Below are 20,335 nucleotides of genomic sequence, written 5' to 3'. Positions count from 1 at the left end.
TAGGTTAAGGCGAATATTTGCTATACGATATCTCGATGTAAAATAACGTCAATTGTTTCTCTCGGTTGTAGGAGCTGCTGGCGTGTGCCCTTATGCGAAAGGAAGGCATTTACCGGCGCAAGAAGCGCATTCTGCAGTTCGATCCGTACAGCCCAGCAATGCACGCAGCAATTGACGAAAAGCGTGCCGAAGTGTATGCAGCCCTCGGCCGCTACGACGCACACTAAGCAAAATCAGTGGCTGTAATTGTGATGTATGGTTTCGATTGGTTTAAGCTAATTGGTTATGAACGAATTATTTCTTAACAATAGGACCCAGTCGTACCACTACTACTCTTGTTACCGAGACGCCAGACAGAGGCAGCGCCTATATTTTTGCTCACAAAGTATTTGTACAAAGCTTAAGTAGTGTTGTTAAAGAAATGTTTTTCATAAGTATCGAACCACAAGGCAACCAGAATCTCAGACACAGTTTCCCGCACAAAACGAAACAAACGAACGCGGACCCGATTTTAAAAGCTTCCATTATTTGTGTAACGGTTAGAGGTTCGCCGTGCAATCGCGCCCAGTGCAAAAGACATAGCGTGGGCATGGTGCCCAGTTTTGTACAGCCATTTCCTGTTTGTTACTGTAATTAGCGAAACACATTCTAGTCAGCAAGGGAATCCCGATTATGTTGCCATCCGGGACAGTTGCCGCAAGTCGCGACGGATCCGTAGCCAAGCGCCAAAACATGTCTTAAACGTAAACCAAAGTAATGTAGCACGATTTACCAGGCTAAACTATATAGGAAGCTAAAGGGCACGGCAACACACCTCCCTACAAAACCGTTCACGACGTAGAAAGCAACACACGTTGTAGAAGAAGCTAGAAGAAACTGGTAAGACTTTTAGGAGCAACCTAGGAACAATAGCTACCACATAAGCATACACACGTAGGTAAGCGGGAGCAGTATTCATTTGTACTATTAGAAATGTATGCGCGATTTTACTACCATTCATGACAAGCGAGGACAGTGAAAGAAAGGGAAGCTTAATGGTACATAAGAAAGTATAAATCACCAACGCATAACGATTAGTAATCCTGTTCCAATGGTTGGAGCAACCGAGAACTAACACAATGTATGATAGCATTGGGCTGGTGTAAACGGATGTGCATTATGTGTAGACACCAGAGCAGAACAAAAAAGGAATAAACAATATTTAGAGGTGTTCAGATGTGTCTTTTCCCTACCGTTCGCTTTAAAAACTTCTACAAACAGGAACACGTGTTGCGGTCATTTATACAAGATTTATATTATAAAATCATTCTGCTTTTCATCGCTTCGAAACGATCCGGTTCGATGTTTTCTATGAGTTTCAACTGTCATTATGAATTGAAGCGTTTTTCACCCCTTTTCAAGCGTTTTCGCAACCATTGTGCGATGGTTTGGGTATTTTAATCTATCCGAAAGTTTATTGAAAAAGTTTAGCTGCAATCTTAAATAAAATACATGACTTCTTAGTACGGCAAGAGTTTAACACGTTTAAAGAGAAAAAAATAATACGCTTTGAAAATATTAAACCTCTTTAGTTTGAATTTCCCAACACAAGCAATTATCGTACAAAGAAGTAGAATTTTATCATATGTTTGTGGCTTTGAAAATTAGTTCAAAACATGAGTTAGCAAAGTATGCAAAAATATGAAACTTTAAATCATTTCATAAACTATTATTTACCTTCAACCGTGATGTCCGGCCATGCGCCTTCGGTGCACATATGTCAGGGTCTATTGCAAACTACCATTAGAAAGCTTTCGTTCGCAATTCGATTCAGTTGGTGCGGTAAATGTGGCCTCATCTTGCAATTTACGAGTATCCATCCGTTACTTGCAATACTTTGACATCAAGCGATAAATTATAAACGCAAGCTGCGCTCATAAACGCGTGTTTCGAATGCTTTTCGACCAGTTTCAACATCCGCCGTACGCGTTCGAAAGCTTTCCCCGAACGGCACGGAATATTTCCTGCCGCCGTACCGTGAGAAGAGGTCAATGAACCGAGCGGAGGTCTACATACAACCTAGTTCGCGAATCGCTAGCCGCTGCTACTGCCGTTCGCTGCCGTCGTGTGCCGTTTGTTTCCACTCTCTTCTCGTTGGTGGAACGCTTTTCGCCGCGTTGGCCCTCCACTCCCACGAAACGGTAGTGTGCAAAAAAATAGGGCGCAAGTGTCCCTTTTAGCTCCGACCCTAAAAGTGCATTTTCCCGTCTGCGGCCGGGGTGCCGCTGCTCGTTTGCCCAAATGACAGTGCAGTTAAAGGCAAAGTGCACCCTGTCCGGTGCATCCCCGTGACACGTTCTCCGTTGTACCCGCGTTCCCTTTCGGTGCCGAAGTCGTTACGCGAGACGACGGGAAAAACGGGGCAAAGTGCGATTGTAGTGGTGTCTAGTGACGAGAGCTGTTTCGCTATTTCGCATCATTCCCCGTGTGTCTGGAGCACAAAACGGCCAACATATAAGCGCAGCATAAGCATTATTGGTGACGTATCGGTTTGTTGTTTGTGGGTTGGCACAAGGGTGGCTTCCCTCTCCCCTTTCCCAAGTCATCCCCTTTCTATCGCTGCGCTGTAAGAGTGTATGTGTGAGAGGGAAAGAGAGCAGGACGAAGCGAGAAAGCACTACCACCCGTTCGGAATGTGGTGAGGATGTGTGCGCGGGTGTGGTGAATAAATTTGACATTTATTTGTTATTGACCTGAGCTGTGTGTGAGTGTGTGCATGTGCTAGAGAAGGTTTTGCGGAAGGTGGACGAGGACGGCTGAGGTGCCAGTAGTACACACAACACCGCAACACCGCAACACGGCAGCAACCTTCCTCGGGTGGCGGCCCCGTCAACGTACTTGGCGCCCACCCCCCTCCACCCCGTTTGTTGGAGCGCATTGAAAGGCAGCCACGGCAAACTCAGCGACCGACTCGAGGTCACCGCACGTGTGCGCGAGCGAGCGAGCGAGTGCCGTACGAGCGGCTGCAGAAGTGAAAGAGCGCGCACACGAACCTCAACGACGACGACGACGACGGCGATGGCAATGGAGGACAACAACAACGCACCGAGCAAGGCCTCCTTAGCATCGATGACGACGGCCACAGCAAGCGCACATTGAGGCAAACGACAGCAACGACAGACGTAGCCAGCAGCCGCCGCCAGTGCTAATCTGCCATCCCGTGGAAAGTGAGTGTGCTAGAGAAAGGTGCTGTCCCCTGTCCGCACCACCAGCCGGTCACCATTTCCCGGCCGTGATTAGAAAAGTGCCGTGCCACTAACACCAACACCGCACTGTGTTCGTGTTATCGACGCAAATGCTGCTCGTCCGATACCGCCGTACGCCCGTTGCCTAGCAGCGCTTCGCTGCCTCGCCTTGCCACACAGTTGCTGTGGCGGCACACACTACGGCTCTGTTTACCATAGGGACGATGATGGCCGACCCGAGCACATCCTCACTTCCCTAAGTGCGCCATTTGTTAAGCGGCCGCCGTGTACGCGAAACGCCACGTACGGAGACGCGCTCGCGTGTGTCTACTAGAGTGTTTAGTGGTTTAGCTTACCGTGCATTTGCGTTTGCTGCGAAAAATCCGTGATCCTGTGAAACACCTACACACACACCGCCGTCCGTGTGTAACGTCTCGCTAAAAACGAACATCTCTAGCGCTGCGAGAGGATAAACAACGGTGCTGACGGCGCGCCGTGCGCTTGTTTACGCGAAACAGTTGACGCGCAGTAAGCCCGCTGCAAGCAACAACAACAAAAGAAGCAAACGGGAAGACGGTGTATTAGCTAGCGCGCGGGCGCCCCCCTTTTGTGCTTTGCGCAAATTCGAAAGAAATACCTGGAGGAGCCACCCCAAGTGAAAGTCTTTGCGCGCTCTCTGTGTGATTTGTGAGTGTGTATGTGTATGTGTGTGTGTGTGTGTGTGTGTGTGTGTGACGCGGAGTGGAGGAGGCAAGCAACCCGACCGATCATCGTGGGAGTGAGTGTGGTGGCATACCCACTGAACCCTCCTCCCCTGGCGGCCACCTCCTGCTCATAGTGTGCAGGAGTGCGTTCACGTGGCCGACGCATTTTTTTGTGTCTGCTGCAAAGTGTTTGACGCGTGCTTTTTTTTATTCGGGCGTCCGGGAGCGCAATGAGCGAGAGCAGGCGGAGGGACAATGACGCAAGAAGAAGTGCTGCCCCCGCCGCACCGGCTCGAGGCCTGCTGCCGACTGTGCCTGTCCGGCGACGAGCCGCGTAGTACCAGCCTGTTCCTGTTCCCGGTGCCGCCGGGCCATCCGGCTGGGCCGGAGGACCATTCCCCGCCGTCGCCGTCGTCCGTCACCGAGCAGCGGCTACTCATCGAGATGATACTGGAGTGCACCTCGATTCAGGTGAGACAGACACACACACAGCCCCGCCGCGCGTCCTTGGAGCGTCCGCCGCTTGTGTGGCTAAAGTGCACGAGGTGTCTCACTCGCAAGGGCTGTGTGGCAGTGTGAATGATTTCATCTACAAGGCCGGTGCGCATGCAACGCGTGAGCGTGTGCGGCGAGAGCACTCGCGTCCTCCCCGCCACCGCCACCAACGCCACCACCACCACCACCACCACCGAGGTTAACTAGCGCGCGAGCGCGAACGCGTTCTCTTTGTGCGCAAACAAGCAATATGCACCGCGGTGTATGTGTGTGTGTGTGTTTGTGTGTGTGCACGACCTCCTGCACGACCGTTCACCCGCCGCGCGCGCTCGCCAGTGCCCTTCGCGACACACAAAAAGCGGACACTTATACACACACTTTGTCTCACCACCCGTGTGCGCTCTCTAACGAGTCTCTTTCTTTCTCTTTCTTTCCCTCTCCCTCTCTCTCTCTCTCTCTCTCTCTCTCTCTCTCTTTGTTTTTGCACATTCTCAGATAACCTTGGAGGAGGACTACCCGGCGAAGGTCTGCGAAAAGTGTGTCGAAACGCTAGACAAATTTTATCAGTACCGGAGGCGCTGTCTCGCCAACGATCAGATACTCCGCCTGGAGCGGTTACGCACGGGAGGCCAGCGGAAGCCGCCCAACAATAACAATAACAATGAGGAGGAGAAGGAGGAGGAGGAGGAGGAGGAGCATCGGGGGACCGGGACGGCGTCAGCACCACCACCACCAGCCCTGTTGATGCACCGGCCATCACCCCCCACTAGTGAAAGCAATCACCAGCCACCGCCACAGCATGCGTCAGCAACGCCGCCACCGGTGCCAGCGATTAGGATTAAGAGTGAACCGCGGGCAGAGGGTGCACAGGAGGAGGAGCAGCATCGACCGGCGGTGGAAACCGACCCCCAGCCGGCTGCCCTCAGCACGGACGGTGGCGGCATGTCGTCGATTTTGCGCAGCATTTTGTTGCAAACGCGTGATTCCACTACGAGCCGATCGTCCCCGAACACGGAACCGGAATCACCGCGGCAAACGCCCCATTTACCGCCCCACCCTGTCCCACCGGCGGGGGACAACCAGCAGCAGGCCGAAGAGCACGAAGACGAAGAGCAAGACATTAAACCCTCGCTTTTGCAGCAGATGCTGCTGCAGCAACAGAGAGTCTCCTCCCCTGCCAACCGGTCGCCGGCGAAAGCGGCGTCCGACACCAACGAAGGAGGGGGTGCTTTGTCGGGGAACAACTCAACGGGCAGCTGCACGTCCGCCTCTACGTCCTCGCTGCTGAAGCGCATGTTGCTCGATGGCAGTGGGACTGCTGGGAGTGCCCCAGCGGAGCAACAAGCACCACCACCACCGACCTCGGTCTCACCGCTGGAGGGACCCAGCGGTCAGCCACCACACCGCAGCACCTCCACGCATCATCTGCGCCCCACCAAACACGAACCTCCGAGTGCCACCAACACACCGTCACCGCCCGTCCAGCGGGCGAAGGACGATGTCCTTGCGAACGAAACGCCCCTCGCATCGCAGCTCCGCTCGATACTGCTCCAGCACCGGGCACCACCGGACTGGGAGGGCACAACACGCACTGCCTCGATGTCGGACGCTTCCCCGGAGCAGCAACCACCGTCCGGGCAGGAGCGCAGCTCAAATGCAACCAGCGCCGGAGAGAAGCCGGAAGTGTCGTACGTGCGAAGTTTGTTCCTGCGCAACGATTCCGACTCGGAGAGCGAGCCGCCACCGGTCGAGGATCAGCGCGAGATGCTGCTGTACGCAATGTTCCATGAGCTGCGGGCACGCCAACAGCAGCAGCAGCCACAACATCAACACCAGCAGCAGGCCGGTTTCTCGTCCGACTCCGACGACGATTCGGACGATCTGCCGCAGGACTATCGGCTGCCGAGCGTGCGCCGCCGCAGCACGGACTCGGTCGAATCGCGGCCCAAGCGGCGCCGGATGGAGTATCCCTGTCTGCTGTGCGGGCGATCGTTTGCCGGCAAGACGAGGCTGGTGCTGCACATGCGCACCCACATGATGCTGGACGGCGGCGGTGCGGATGGATCGACGCTTTCGGGCGGAGGCGGAGCGGCCACTATATCCCTGCCGGCCGTTTCCCCTGCTGCCATCGTTGCTGCCGGCGGCGGTGTGTTGCTGCCGAACGGGAGCGGTGGTGGTGCTAGCGATGTGGAAGATATTGCTGGTCGGTTGCTTAACGCACAGCAGCAGCACCACCACCACCATCGACACGAGGATGCCGGCGGCTTTGGCGAGAGCAGCGTCGGCAATGAGGACGAGATCGATGCGCTTGAACGGCGCTCGTACGCGTGCTACATCTGCGGTGCGGACCAGAACAACCTAGCGCAGCTGAAGGAGCATCTGCTGGCGGCGCACCAGGACCGGATACGATCGCGCGGCCGCACGCGGGAACGGCAGAAAGCGTCGATTGCGTGCGAAATCTGCCAGCGCTCCTTCCGCAGCCAGTTTGCGTACGGCGAACATATGCGCACGCACACCGGGGAGCGGCCGTTCCCGTGCGATCAGTGTGATAAGCGGTTCCCGCGCCGGTTCCAGCTGCTCGGCCATCTCTACAACGTGCACAAGCAGTCCTGGGTGGCGGACGAGTCTAAAGCCAAGTTTGCGAAAAAGTAACCCCTCCCCCCCTCCTTCCTTTCCCACTCCCTAGTACCCGTCCCACCACCACTCCACGTCGCCTTCCGCTCTGTTTCCGGAGCGTTGTGTGTGTTTGCGTCTTGTTGTTGCGGTCTTGTGAGCAAAAACAAACAGACAAACAAGCAAAACTTCTTCTTCTTCTTCTTTGGCTCAACAACCGATGCCGGTCAAGGCCTGCCAACCCACTTGTGGGGTTGGCTTTCAGTGACTTATTGATTTCCCCCCATAGCAGGATAGTCAGTCCTACGTATGGCGGCACGGTCTATTTGGGGCTTGAACCCATGACGGGCATGTTGTTAAGTCGTACGAGTTGACGACTGTACCATGAGACCGGCTACAACACAGCAAACTACAACACAGAAAACGAATTTTTACTATGCCTTAGCAGTTTTAGGACAGATTATTATTTTGTTTCTCCTTGTCTAGTTAGTGCTGTAGATGTTAGGCAGATGTCCGAGACATGTGCTTTGTTTTGTTCTTAGTCGTAATTGTTGATAGTTATACAGAAGGAAAATATACTTATACACGTAATATTTTTAACAAAAATGAAGATCGTAACAGGAAGTTCATCAGGTTGTGTGCATCCGAAGAAGTTTTCTCTTTTGTTGAAACTTTTTTTTTACTTTCATTGCTTTCATTGCTACTTCTTCTTCTTTGGTACAACAACCGCTGTCGGTGAAGGCCTGACTGTACCCACTAGGGAAGTGAGCTTGGCTTTCAGTGGCTTATTGTTACCATAGCTGGATAGTCAGGCACGGTCTATTCGGGACTTGAACGCATGACGGGCATGTTGTTACGTCGTACGAGTAGACGACTGTTGACTGTTTCATTGCTACTTCTTCTTCTTCTTCTTTGGCGCAACAACCGCTGTCGGTCAAGGCCTGCCAGTACCCACTAGTGAAGTGAGCTTTGGCTTTCAGTGACTTATTATTACCATATCAGGATAGTCAGTTCTGCGCGTATGGGAGCACGGTCTATTCGGGACTTGAACCCATGACGGGCATGTTGTTAAGTCGTACAAGTTGACGACTGTACCACCAGACCGGCTCATTGCTCATTCATTGCTACTAGTGATGGGAAAAATGAAGTTTTCGTCGGAATCGAATTCGGCTAGCTCCGACGATTTCTAGAATCGATTCCGGATAGTAAGTCCGGAATCAGTTCTGGAATAGGAATCGCAATCGATTCCATGATCGAAATCGGCCCCGGAATCGGAAATGGCTTCGAAATCAGTATCGGCTTCGAAATCGGAATCGGTTACGGTTTTAAATTAAGAATAGAAGTTTGGATCCAATGACTACCCCAAAGCCGCAAAGAATCGAAATTTACTAGTAAACGATTCATTCTCATGGAAATTCCCGGACTGGTTTCGCTTCTGAAACATATTATGTTAATTCAAAAACTGATTCTAATTCCGAATCTAATTCCAATTTGGAGTCAACTCTGATTCCGTTATTGCCGTTTTCCGTTAAATTGCGATTACCAGTGTTACAGTTCAAACGGAGAGCAAATAAAAACCAACTTGCTCGTTTGGTGGTTAACTATGACCTAATTTACTACAAAAGAAGGCATAGGCTACTATGCCTAGGAAGCGAAATTCTGCTGAGGCAAAATCCACTGTTTGGTAATTATAGCCTACTACAGCCAGGTTGATTCCGATTCCGGGGCCGATTTTGATTACGGAGCAAATTCCGATTCTTCTGGCTCCGAAATCGGCTCCGAAATTGGCTCCGGAATTGGAACCCATTTCAGCATCGGAATCGAATGGGTCCGATTCCGAGCTCCCAAAATCTAATTGCTACAAAATGAGCAAAATAATACAAAATCGATGATCGGTGAAGATGGCGAGCAGCACAATTGAAGATTTAGTTTCGAGAAGAAGATTTGTGACACTTTTGATCCAATTTGAAATTGTCTTGATTTTGGAAAAAAACAGCTGCATTTTTTTAAACAACCCTTATTTAAATTCACCACTCATGGTGGTGAGTTTCTTGGAAGCTATAACAGTGGAGTCATTCCGGTCATTTCACGTGTAATTCAATTTAAATGTTGACACATAAAAACATAAAAGCAAAAATAAGTTCCTAATTTTATTTTTTGAAATTTAGTGTATAGGTTTGTGCTATTTGAATGCTCTTGTTCAGCGGCAATGTAATTGAAATGAACTTTACCAATTAAAAGTGAAATCGTCTAAAATGAATGCAATTCTTAAATGTTTCGATTGGTACGTGAGGTGTTGGTGAATTTTTTTCTGTGATTTTCAAATGCTTTACAATAAAAAAATTGCATAAATTGTCAATGAATTTTTATTGCTATTATTACATTGTGCAACAAAAAAAAAAAACAAGTTTGTTTTGCAGTTCTGTCACATAGCTCCGTGGCCGTTTGCGGCTTCAGCGCACACGCTTGTAAACAAATCATGCGAATCGCAGACGGTCTACAGACAGACGGCGACGAAAGTGAACAACTCCCGCAAAGAAAGTTTTTCAACGCACACACACACACAACCCCGCACGCTAGTTCTATGTCTGGAAGGAAACACCGATGGATACGGGTACATTGTGAGTTTTTCGATTTGCAACGATTAGATGCGCGAGTCTCATTGACCGATTCTTCCTTCCCGCCCGCCCCTGCATTGCAAACAACAGTGCTCAGGACTTCTTCTGTCGGCTGTGCGCTGCGGATGGCATTGTAATACACCCGCTCTTCCCGCCGGGCGACAGCGATCCCAAGGATGAGCTGGTGCGAATGATCGAGGTGCTAACGTCGGTCCACCTTGCCCAAACGGAAGAGGCCGGCGCGGTCATCTGCGACAAGTGTTTGCAAATGCTGGATCTGTTTTGTAAGTTTCGCGAAGAGTGTCTCAGGCAGGATGTGCTTATCCGCACGAGACGCACGATACTGCTGGAGCAACAAAGACAGCAGCAGGAGCAGCTTGTACAACAGCAGCAGCAGACGTTTTTTAATAAACAGCAGAGTCTATCGCTCCTGCACCCGGTAGTGGAGATAAAGGTGGAGGATGTGGAACCGGTTGCAGCGATCGAGCCGGAGGAGATTCTTTGCACACCTGTGCAACAGTTTGCAGAGCTGGACGATTGTAAAGAGGAGGAAGAAACGCTACCGATAACAGCGGAACCATTTCTAGTCACGAACGAATCACCGACGGTCTCGGTAGTAAGTCAGCCAGTACTGCCATATCAGCCATATCCGAGCGTCACACATGACAACAGTATGCTTAGCACTAGTCTTAACGATAGCACTGGCTTCCCACTAGCCGGTGTAGCAGTACTTACACCCATCGGCAACCTTTCGATCACCGTTCCGCCAAGCGAATCCTCACCGGAAAGTACTGACGCTCCGGCCGACGGCACGGCCGTTCGTAAGGCCGATAAAACGCCCCCGGCACGCATTAAGAAGCGAGCCAAGGCGAAACCGAACTTTAAAAAACCACCGCCCGACTGTGAACGGTGCCAGGAAAGCTTTGCCACGCACTACGAGCTTCAGCAGCACATGAACCAGCAGCACGCTTGGGACCGCGGCAACCGTTGCTCGTTGGCGTGCGATCCGTGCCAGATGCGGTTCACCAAATCGTACAACCTGAAGCGGCACCTGTACGAGGTGCATGGTGAGGTACCGCAGGGCCTGACGGTGATACCGTGCGCACACTGCGGGGAGCGATTTCTGCGCGGCAACATCCTCGAACGGCACATCGCCCGGGTACATCAGAACAAGAAGGTGCTTAAAGTACGTGCCATTAAATCCACCTAATTATGCTAAGAGTTTTGTTGTGAACTGATCATACGACTATTAGGCGATCAGCAGGTCGAGCTGAGAGTTCCTATCGCCAGGAGCAAAAAGCAAGGAAGAATTTATTTTATGGAAATGATAAAGTGTGTTTTAGAGCATATCAGTACCAGTATTAAAGGGGGAAACAGTCTGAAACAACTGATATGAGCATAGTCGCTGGGACTAATGAAAGAATTGCTTGCTGGATGTAAGTTAACAGGCGGTAAAAGTTGAGCCAGATGTTGAGCAGAACATCGAGGATGTCTTTCGAATCTCACCGACGTTATGGACTATCCGTCTGCTATCTACGTCGCGATGGAAAATGTCGGATTCGGATCACGATCTTCTACCGATTCAAAGATGACATCGACATCTTCAGAATGAAAACATGTGGGACGGAAATGTGAAGCCAAAATGAATTGGACGAGCAATCAATGCAACGAAGACAAAGTCTTCCTTGACCAAGATCTCTATACAGCAGAGGAGTTGCACTATCGTAAAAACGATCCTAACTGTATGCTGCGCTCTCTATATCGAAATCCAGAGATACACTGTTCAGGAGAAGCCTGTCCTCTTTGTGCATAACCACAAATTGCCTCTGATCCTTGAGATAACTGCAATAACGCACGAAATGGAAGTTGTTTTCCTATACCGGACCAGACAAGACGAGAACTAGTCTCTTGATGGTTGATTTTGGCTCATTTCCTGGACGACCGCTGTGTACAGAAACTTGCTAAACTATTTGCCGCCATAGCGGATATCCTAAAGGTGGTGATTGCCGGCAGATAGATGTCTTTACATTGCCAGAGATGAGACTTACCTAAATATGTCAGCAAAATGTAGATGTTTTAAAACTTGTCTTTTCAAAAGATCTCGATTGCTATAAAAAACTCTTTTGTAAAATAACCGTTGCTTTTTTTTTAAATCGCTTCAACCGAAACACGTTCCTTTCTCTTCTTTTTATTCAAAAATATTCTAGTCCCTTCGTATCTTACGACGTAAAAATAAGCTGCTCACTTGTATCGGGCACCTGCTGCTTAAATTCGCGCATGTTGTACAAAATCCAGTCGAGGTAAATTGGCACGTTGGTGTAAATATCCGGCACCGTCGCATCGCACTCCCGTGCACCGAACGATAGCAAACCCTGCAGGAAGTATCGATCCCGCCGGCCTAGCTGCTGTACCGTTTGCAGAACCGAGCCGGAGAGCATCCGTTCGCACGGCTCGGTCCGATTGGTGGAGGACACCTCGGCAACGGCACAGATCTGCGTGTGGCTCTTGCGCAGCGGGTAGTAGATGGCATTGTACCGCTCCTGGCAGTTGACGGAGTTGAGATAGGTCGGCCGGCTAGCGACGACCCGATTGCCCTGGGCTGGGAAACCACCGAGCGTGAAGCTGGTCGGTTTGTAGCTGCGGAGGTCGACGGTGACCGGCAGGCAGATGGGTTTCACGTTTGGCTGACTGATGTTGGCCGGGCGCCGTAGCTCGATCAGCGCAATATCGTCGGTGATGGCTTGGCGGTCGAAATCCGGCCGTACGATGACTCTTTCGATCGGTAGTATTTGCACGGGCGGAGCGCACACGAGCGTGCCGTTCCGTTCGATGCAGTCCTTGTCCGTCGTCTTGTCGTAATCACCGAACCGGAGCGTACGCCTGTTTGTATATGCAACACAACGAAACGGTTAGCACAGGTAAGTAAATAGATTCTAAACGGATACTTACTCCATTCCATCGTTACTGAAACAGTGTGCCGGTCCCACGGCGTACCATTCGCTGATCAGCGTCACATGGCACACGGCCATTGTTTTTCCCTGCCCGGGGACAATTATTTCTACCAAACCGATCCAAGGAAAGGCAAGGAAGCTATCGTTCGCTCCGGTCGTGTACGGGCTGATGCCACACGTATTGAAGTTCAGCATCCGTAGCTTAGGACTGTTGTCCACGAGCAGTGGATCGGGCCGGGTGGAGGCGAGCGTTGGGTTCACGTTCTGCCCAATCCAGTCCCGGTACTTGGCCACATCGGTGAACACGGTGTACTTGGTGCCGTCGCACAGGCCAACGTTTTCGCGCAGCGGCATAAAGGACACCACCCCCCGGACGTACCACGTATCGCCATGCTCGAAAAACATTCCCCCTCCGCTGTCCCCGTTGCACACGCTCACGCCGGTCTTACCTCCGCCACAGTACATGTTCGCTGTTAGGGTAGCACCGTACACCTGCCGGTCGCTCTCGATGCACGTCCAGGAATCGACTACAGCGATGGCGGCCTGACGCAGATAGTCTGACACTCGATCGTGCTCCGTCAGTCCGAAGCCCACGACCGTTCCGTTGCGGCCCACGATCAGGTCCAGGTTCGGTTCCAAGCTCCAGAGACAGACCGGTTGAACGTACCGTGTCATCGTAATGTCGGTCGCGAGCTTGATCAGCGCTATATCGTCGGTGACGCTGTTCGGGCTAAAGCCGGGATGAACGATAAGCTGCTCGGCCTGGTGCTCCTGCGAGCGGACGCTAGCTTCCGACAGCTGATTGCGCCCAACCTGCACGGACAACTGGTCCAGCTTGATCAGTCCGCGGGAGGTGTACAGACAGTGTGCCGCTAGACGACCGATCAGTTAGTCAATTTCTTTGTGTACAGTTTGCAAGTACACTGATACTGTTTACTTATACATACCGGTAAGGATCGTGTTTCTATCTAGGATCGAACCACCGCACACGTACTCGAAGCTGGCTTGCTCCCGATGGTAGATGGCCGTGTGCCACGGCCAGTGGCCTTCCTTCGTTTCGGTACCATGCTGCACCAGGTATATGGTTTTCACTTTGCGTTCTCCACACTCCAGTGGAACCGTATCCAGAGCGTTCGTTTTACGCACCTCGCCAATCGTACAGAAGACTGCAATCAGTGGTAAAAATCCCCGCAAGATCGAAACCATTGCGGAATGGCGAAGGGGATTCCCTAGTTCATGTGCGTATGCGAAAGATAACTGTTAGCTGGATGGTCCTGATGGTGCTCAAGGTGACGATGATCCGCGACTACCAACGCTCGCACTGGAACAGTTTCATTTTTATCAGCGACAATTGAGCGACGGAATCGTAGCTAACGAGGCAAGATGAACCCTTGCGAATGTTTATGTCGATGTTGAGTGATTCGAGGGATCTTGACGACAGAGAGAGAGAGAGGTTCATGCCTGGCGGTACATGTATTGTGCGAGACGAGAAATGAGAGAGAAATGGATTTTAATGCATCTGAGCAACGATTGTTCGATGTTTTTCGTAATAAGCTCTTTGTTTAATTTAATGTTGCTTAGGTCGTGATCGTTAGGTCGAAAACAACGTAAAGAACATAATATGAACATTATGTTTCATTATGAACATTATGTTATAGTTACGTAAAAAATACGTACGTTTAACTATGTGTTTCATTAGGCTATGAGACACATAACAGAAATATCCTGAAGATAAAAAGGATTAAGGATTATTTTCTAGTTACTGTTTCTTCTCAGCAATAACTGCTGACACAATTATTCAAAACTCGTACATGCTAACAAAGGTTTATTCTTAACACAATCAGATTGCTAATCTAAGCTTGTTATAAAGAAAAGGTTTGTTCATGTTCATTATACCACCAACCGATCTCTGATTTCAGATGTCATAGGAACTTTTGATAACCGCAGAATGATGCTAGTAGTTGGTTGCCGAAGCAGAATTTGCTTCACTTACAAGCGATGTCACCATGTGAATTCTGTAGTTTCTATTTTCTGATTATCCGATGAATTTAAGCAGCAAAATGTAAACTCCAAACAATTCCCAACGGCAAAAGTTACATACAAAGATTTCAAACACCAAAATAAACCGTATATACCAGCGGTCGCCATTTTCCATGTAACAGGCGGTATTGAACAAATTAATGAACCCTGTGGGCCAGTTTTCACACAGAGCACATTCAATTTCTACTTCCACTGTTTACAGACGATAGCAAAAAAAAAAAGTTTCGAAAAAAATATTTTAAATGTTTCACTATTTTGTATATGAAGTTTTGCATGGGATTACAATCTCAATGTCATTCTGAAACAGTCCTAAAGTTGTGTATGTAAAGCTTACACCATTTAGGAACGAGGTACTTTTACAGCGATACAGCGAATGTAATTACAGACAAAACAGGAAAGTATTTCTTACAAAGAAATGCATTAATTGTTTTCCTTATTGAAAATATTATTATTTATTTACTCCTTCCGCATAAACGAGAATTTAAATAACGTCGGTTTAATTTTGTATCAGCTGGAACCGGGATAGACCATTTCAGAGATAGACAACTCACCCGACTGACTGATGGAATCATCTAAATTGAACGTAAAGACTCAACCTGTTACAGGACGCTCTGCGCTGTGAACTTTGGGTCCGGCCTATGTAGCAGTATCGTCCGACCTAAGAGAATAACTTCTACCAACAATAACTCTAGCATTTCTACTCCCTTATGAGTTCATGCCGTAAGCAATGCGAGATCAGAGAATTATAACACTCCATAGATGAAATAATTTATTGCGCACAGATCACATAGAGTATTTTGTAGTGTTCTTTAGCCAAAATTGGCGCCACTACTCATGAATATTATCCAGAATCCAGTCGATATAGCTGGCCACATTGGTGTACACGTCTGGATAGAGCACGGAACAGCTTTTCGGCCCGTACGACAGCAACCCGTACAGGACGTAGCGTTGCTGGCCGTTCACTGGCTGCAAAAGCTGCAGCGGTGCTGCCGACGCTGGGAACTTGCAACGTGTGCCAGACTCTTGCTGCTGCTTGATGCAGATCTGTCGACTCGTTTTCTCCAGCGTAACCGACTGCTCGGTGTACAGCTTTTGGCACTCGACCGACTCGGTAAGCTGGCTGATTGAACGCTCCAGTATGTTGCCACTGGAACCGGACGACCAGGCGGTTAGGATATACTGGCTCGGTTTCTGACTACGCAGCTCGTTCGTCACTGGCAGGCAGATAGGCTTCACGTTACTGCGGCTCAAGTCTGCCCGGACGCGCAGCCGGATCAGTGCAATATCGTTCGCGTAGCGCGGTTTGTTGAAGCCCGAGTGTACAATCAACGATTCGATGGTTAGTGATTGAACCGGCGGCGAACAGATCCTTTTTCCATCGATATCGAGACAGTCCGTCATAGAGTTTTTGTCATACTCTCCTAGCCGAGCGGACGTTCTGCAAGGGAAATGAAGAGAGTTACAATCACCGTAAATGCATTGAACGATGGCGAAACATTTGATTGTTACGCCGAAATACTCACAGTGTGTATCGCTTCGGTATGCTGCTTACGCAGTGTGCAGCACTAATTAGATAGAGATCGCTAATCAGTGTCGCCTGACAGATCGTCTTCTTTTCGCGCGATCCCGTCTCGGTGTACTCCAGTAGGGCTACCCAAGGATAGCCGAGCAGCACCGGCTTGGAGGATTCGTCACGACCGGCATACGCATTAGGACCGCACGTGGACGTTGGCAGCAGTGCGAGCTTATTATGGTTGGTCTGTAGGTCGATTAAGGTCGATAAACCACTAGACGCACGGAGGTACTGCTCGATCCACCTCAGATACTTTGCCACATCGGTAAACACCGTGTACTCCTTAGTGTCGCATATTGTCGTATCCTGGCGCGGTTTCGTAAACGATACCAAACCTCGTATATACCACACATTGTTGAAGTTGAAGAATAACCCTCCACCGCTGTCACCGTTGCAGGGGCTGGTCCCGTTCCGATAGCCAGCACAGAACATATCCGAGGTCAGCTGCGTGGCGAATGCTTCCCGGTTGCTTTGGATACAATCAATGGCGTTAACGACGGGTAGGCGTGCTTCACGCAACGTATCCGTAGGGTTATCGGTCTCGTCATAGCCGAACCCGATCACAGTTCCGAGAGTGCCAACGATGGAGCTCTGATCATCGCCCCGGTTCCAAAGGCAGATCGGCTGAACGTAGTTCGTGAAGGTAATGTCGGTCGCAAGCTTGATCAGAGCGATATCGTTCGCAATTTGATTAACGTTGTAATTCGGATGTACGATCAGTTCGTAGGCTTCATGGTCTCGGGCGTGAATGCTCGCCACTCGGAGCCGGCTGCGTCCCACCTGCACCAGAAGCCGCTCTTTTGCGATTAATCCATTGGATAACCACAAGCAGTGAGCCGCTAAGAAAAAAAAAAACAGTTTCGGAAGATGGAGTATAAGATGAGCAAAAGCTGCTGCGTGTCGTCACAAACAGGTTTGTGTCTTACCCGTTAAAATCGTATTTTGATCTAGAATGGATCCACCGCACGCATACTCGAACGATCGGCGATTGTTGTGAAACAGTGCCACATGCCATGGCCAGTCGCCCTCCTTTGACTCTAAGCCATTTGTAATTAGAAGGTTTACCTGCTTACGTTTGCCACAGTTTTGGGCTTGGGAGGAAGCTGCCAGCAGCAAAAGGCACACCGAAACCAACGTGAGTGCGTAGTACCGTACGCGACCCATCGTGTGTAGACACTGATAATCTTTGGCCCCTCTCCGGCACAAATAGCTAAGAAATGAATGCCTCCACCACACACGGAAACTCTGCTGCCACCGGGAATCCCCAGACTAAAACAAGTCCGACCGACAAGCGCACGTCGTATGCGTACGAGAGCAAACGCCTAGTGTAGTGCTGAGAAGCAGCGACGCGACTGAAACCGGTTGCTTCCGATGATGATCTTCGACCGAGATGATGCGTTATTTGGCCGTGATTCAAGATCGCTTCCTTTTGTTGAGAGATATTGAGCGAAAGCAGCTGATGAGAGTAAGCTGGTACAGGGATGAGCAACGTGTCGTGGACAATACTATTTAAAAAATATATTAATGTATCATTTAATCTTCATGACAATCAGCAACACCACCTACAACACCATATTCAGACTTTTCTAGATTAATGAAACAGGTTATAATAGAATAGACCAAAGAATAGACTATTGCTGGGCACATTTTGAGTACATACTCAGTTTTCCAAAGAACGCGGATTCACAAAATGGAGACAGTTCCCGCCGCAGGGAAGGTAGCGGCGAAGCGCGTGGCACAAATATCGCCAACAGCGGACGGATTGTTGCTGTTGTGCCTGTTGTAACTGATGGAGCTAGGAAAACCAGAGGATTTCCGTCGATTGTTGAAAGTTGAAAATTCCATAGCACACGAGAATTACCGCGGTAACGCAAAACTATACGCCGTACGTGTCCCAGGTCCATGAATCCACTTTTGTGTGCTTTTGCCAGGAAAAACTAACAATAGAAAAAAATATTTTTTAAATACATAGAATAGCTGCAGGGCCTTTATGCTACCGCTGGCAAATCCATCCGTTCCAGTTTAGCTCACAACGTATTGGCCACATAATATTGAATCAAGGACCAATATGTAATTTGCGGATATGAGGTTAATTTGATTTTAAAGTTATGAAAAGAGGCAGTGACACTATTTTTGAAGCGATTCGAGATCGTTTTCTGTCTCAAAATGTTTTTTGATGCTTTGTAATGATAAATTTATCTTTCCACAACATCACGTGACAATTTTTACACGCAAAGTTTAAATGATTCCTCTATAGATGTAAAAGATTGCATAATTTTCAAAATCCAATTCATGTAGCCAACTACATTTGTGAATAGTTCGACAACTGTCAACCAACCGAAAACCATACAAGACGTACCGCGGCTTTCCGTCCACTTGTGGAACTAGCTGCAATGCAGCTGCAGGGAATTTTCAAGGCTTGGACATTTTGTCCCTATGCCGAGCAATGCAAATCAATGTATTGGATCATAAACTATTTTCCACCACATCCGTTTGTTTGTAGTACTCTTTTTGACATTCTCTCGAGTCGATAACCTCTACCGTCGATTTTTCTAACATTTTTCCTTCATTATTTATGTATATTTGTCCTTCATTGTATTATTATTTATTCACGATGTTAGTATGTAATGGTTAGGGTTTTGACTTATCAGTTCCTTTGGCACTGGCAGACAAATTGGTTTCACGTTGCTTTGAGTAATGTCTGCCCGGTCGCGTAGACGGATGAGTGCAATATCGTTCGCGTAGTTGGATACGTCGTAGTCTGTGTTCAGAATATACCTCTCGACCGCCAGCTTTTGAACCGGTGGAGAGGAGATCGTTCCACCCTTTATGAATTTACAGTCTATTTTCGTAAATCTGTTGTGCTCTCCAAGCTCGACAAACATTCTAGAAGGAGCAAATCAGAAAGTAAGTCATTGACACTACAATAAAACTGACTAACTTGCAAAGCAAGCTCTTTCCCATCCAATGTTACGCCAGCTGCCAGCTGTCACATGAAATTGATCATTTAATAGTGGTGCTTGACATAATGGTATTGTTGCATTGTTTGGGGCGAAGTGAAAGTGTAGTAATCCCATCCAAGGATAGCCAGGCAGAGTTGGCTTGTCGGATTCCGCTCTGCTTGCGTATTGATTAAAGCCGCACGTGACCATTGGCAGCAGCGCAATGTTTGTTTTAATATTCCCCTGAAACTGATCGCGTTTTAATCTTCTTCTAGGCTCCACATGCAAATGGGCTGAACGTAGTTGTTATAGGTAATATCAGATTACAGCTTTATCAGAGCAATATCGTACGTAAATTTGGCCACGCTGTACTCCGGATGTACGATAAGTTCAAGCACTTTATGTTCGATAGGCGAATGATTCATTATCGTTTGAAAACAGTATCGCATTCCATGGCCAGTAGATATCCCTGGCCTGGGTGCCATTAATAGATGGAAGATTTACCACCATACGTTGACCACAACGTTGCGTCTTGCTTGAAGCAACCAATAGAATGCAAATCATGGTATAATACCACACCCCAGCCGTTGTGCTTTAACTGGGTTTCCTGAAAAAAAAACAAATAAAATAAATGTTGAACGCTTTCAATTAATGCTTATTAACTGATCTATATTCTAGGATTGTTACATTTTTGTTACATAATGCTACAATTTATCATTAGCTATTAAGAGCAGGGGTGTTTCGCACTTCCAACGAAACATTAAAATATGTTGCAGATATTTTAGGAGATCATTACTAAACGTTAAATTATTCACGTCATCTTCTAATTCCTACGGCAGCATCATGAAACAGCGCTCCAAAACGAATAATTTAATTACGAAATTCTGTTTACAAACTCATACAACCAAGTAAAAGAAACGACTGAAATGCCTGTAATGTAAATCACGGTGTCTTGCAGTCCGTCGACGGGTAGTGAGTTCCCTCGCCCTAATGCTAGATTGATTCACACCTTTCTATTTGCTTCCTAATTATGCGCTAAAATTTTATGTAAATTTGTATTCTATCTCATCCACATTGCTCCATCCATGAAGCAGATCTGAAGCCACCGGTAGCCTGTAATAGGGCAATCTAAAAGTGAGCGGATCTTTCGCACTGTGGTGGATGAATTGATGGAG

General features: G+C 48.7%; 5 protein-coding genes across 5 annotated transcripts in view; 3 read left to right on the top strand and 2 right to left on the bottom strand.

Annotated features, from left to right (window-relative positions):
• LOC121589582 (WSCD family member AGAP003962) overlaps positions 1-1,214 on the top strand; it is a 34,721-nt gene extending 33,507 nt beyond the window's left edge. Inside the window, exon 6 of the mRNA XM_041908610.1 lies at positions 72-1,214. Within this exon, the coding sequence (XP_041764544.1) occupies positions 72-227 (156 nt within the window). The 3' untranslated portion in view covers positions 228-1,214. The remainder of the gene's footprint in view (positions 1-71) is intronic.
• Positions 1,215-1,797: 583 nt separating this feature from the next.
• On the top strand, positions 1,798-7,235 carry LOC121588684 (histone-lysine N-methyltransferase 2B-like). The gene is made up of 2 exons (XM_041906909.1): positions 1,798-4,399; positions 4,919-7,235. The coding sequence occupies exons 1-2, from the start codon at positions 4,184-4,186 to the stop codon at positions 7,073-7,075; spliced, it is 2,373 nt and encodes a 790-aa protein (XP_041762843.1). The 5' UTR covers positions 1,798-4,183; the 3' UTR covers positions 7,076-7,235.
• A 2,209-nt stretch (positions 7,236-9,444) lies between these two features.
• LOC121590035 lies at positions 9,445-11,850 on the top strand. The gene is made up of 2 exons (XM_041909375.1): positions 9,445-9,657; positions 9,745-11,850. Exons 1-2 carry the CDS (start codon positions 9,641-9,643, stop codon positions 10,862-10,864), a joined length of 1,137 nt encoding a protein of 378 aa, XP_041765309.1. The 5' UTR covers positions 9,445-9,640; the 3' UTR covers positions 10,865-11,850.
• LOC121590034 (transmembrane protease serine 9-like) lies at positions 11,788-14,048 on the bottom strand. Its single transcript, XM_041909373.1, has 3 exons — positions 13,553-14,048; positions 12,604-13,477; positions 11,788-12,534 (listed from the first exon to the last, which is right to left on the bottom strand). Exons 1-3 carry the CDS (start codon positions 13,809-13,811, stop codon positions 11,874-11,876), a joined length of 1,794 nt encoding a protein of 597 aa, XP_041765307.1. The 5' UTR covers positions 13,812-14,048; the 3' UTR covers positions 11,788-11,873.
• A 1,340-nt stretch (positions 14,049-15,388) lies between these two features.
• LOC121589660 (serine protease easter-like) lies at positions 15,389-17,586 on the bottom strand. The gene is made up of 3 exons (XM_041908739.1): positions 17,145-17,586; positions 16,169-17,057; positions 15,389-16,083 (listed from the first exon to the last, which is right to left on the bottom strand). The coding sequence occupies exons 1-3, from the start codon at positions 17,380-17,382 to the stop codon at positions 15,474-15,476; spliced, it is 1,737 nt and encodes a 578-aa protein (XP_041764673.1). The 5' UTR covers positions 17,383-17,586; the 3' UTR covers positions 15,389-15,473.
• Positions 17,587-20,335: the final 2,749 nt, after the last annotated feature.

The sequence above is a fragment of the Anopheles merus genome, chromosome 2R, assembly GCF_017562075.2.
Source record: "Anopheles merus strain MAF chromosome 2R, AmerM5.1, whole genome shotgun sequence".
Lineage (NCBI taxonomy): Eukaryota > Metazoa > Arthropoda > Insecta > Diptera > Culicidae > Anopheles > Anopheles merus.
The sequence above is the reverse complement of the archived record's forward strand: the minus strand, read 5'-3'. Positions and strand labels throughout refer to the sequence as shown.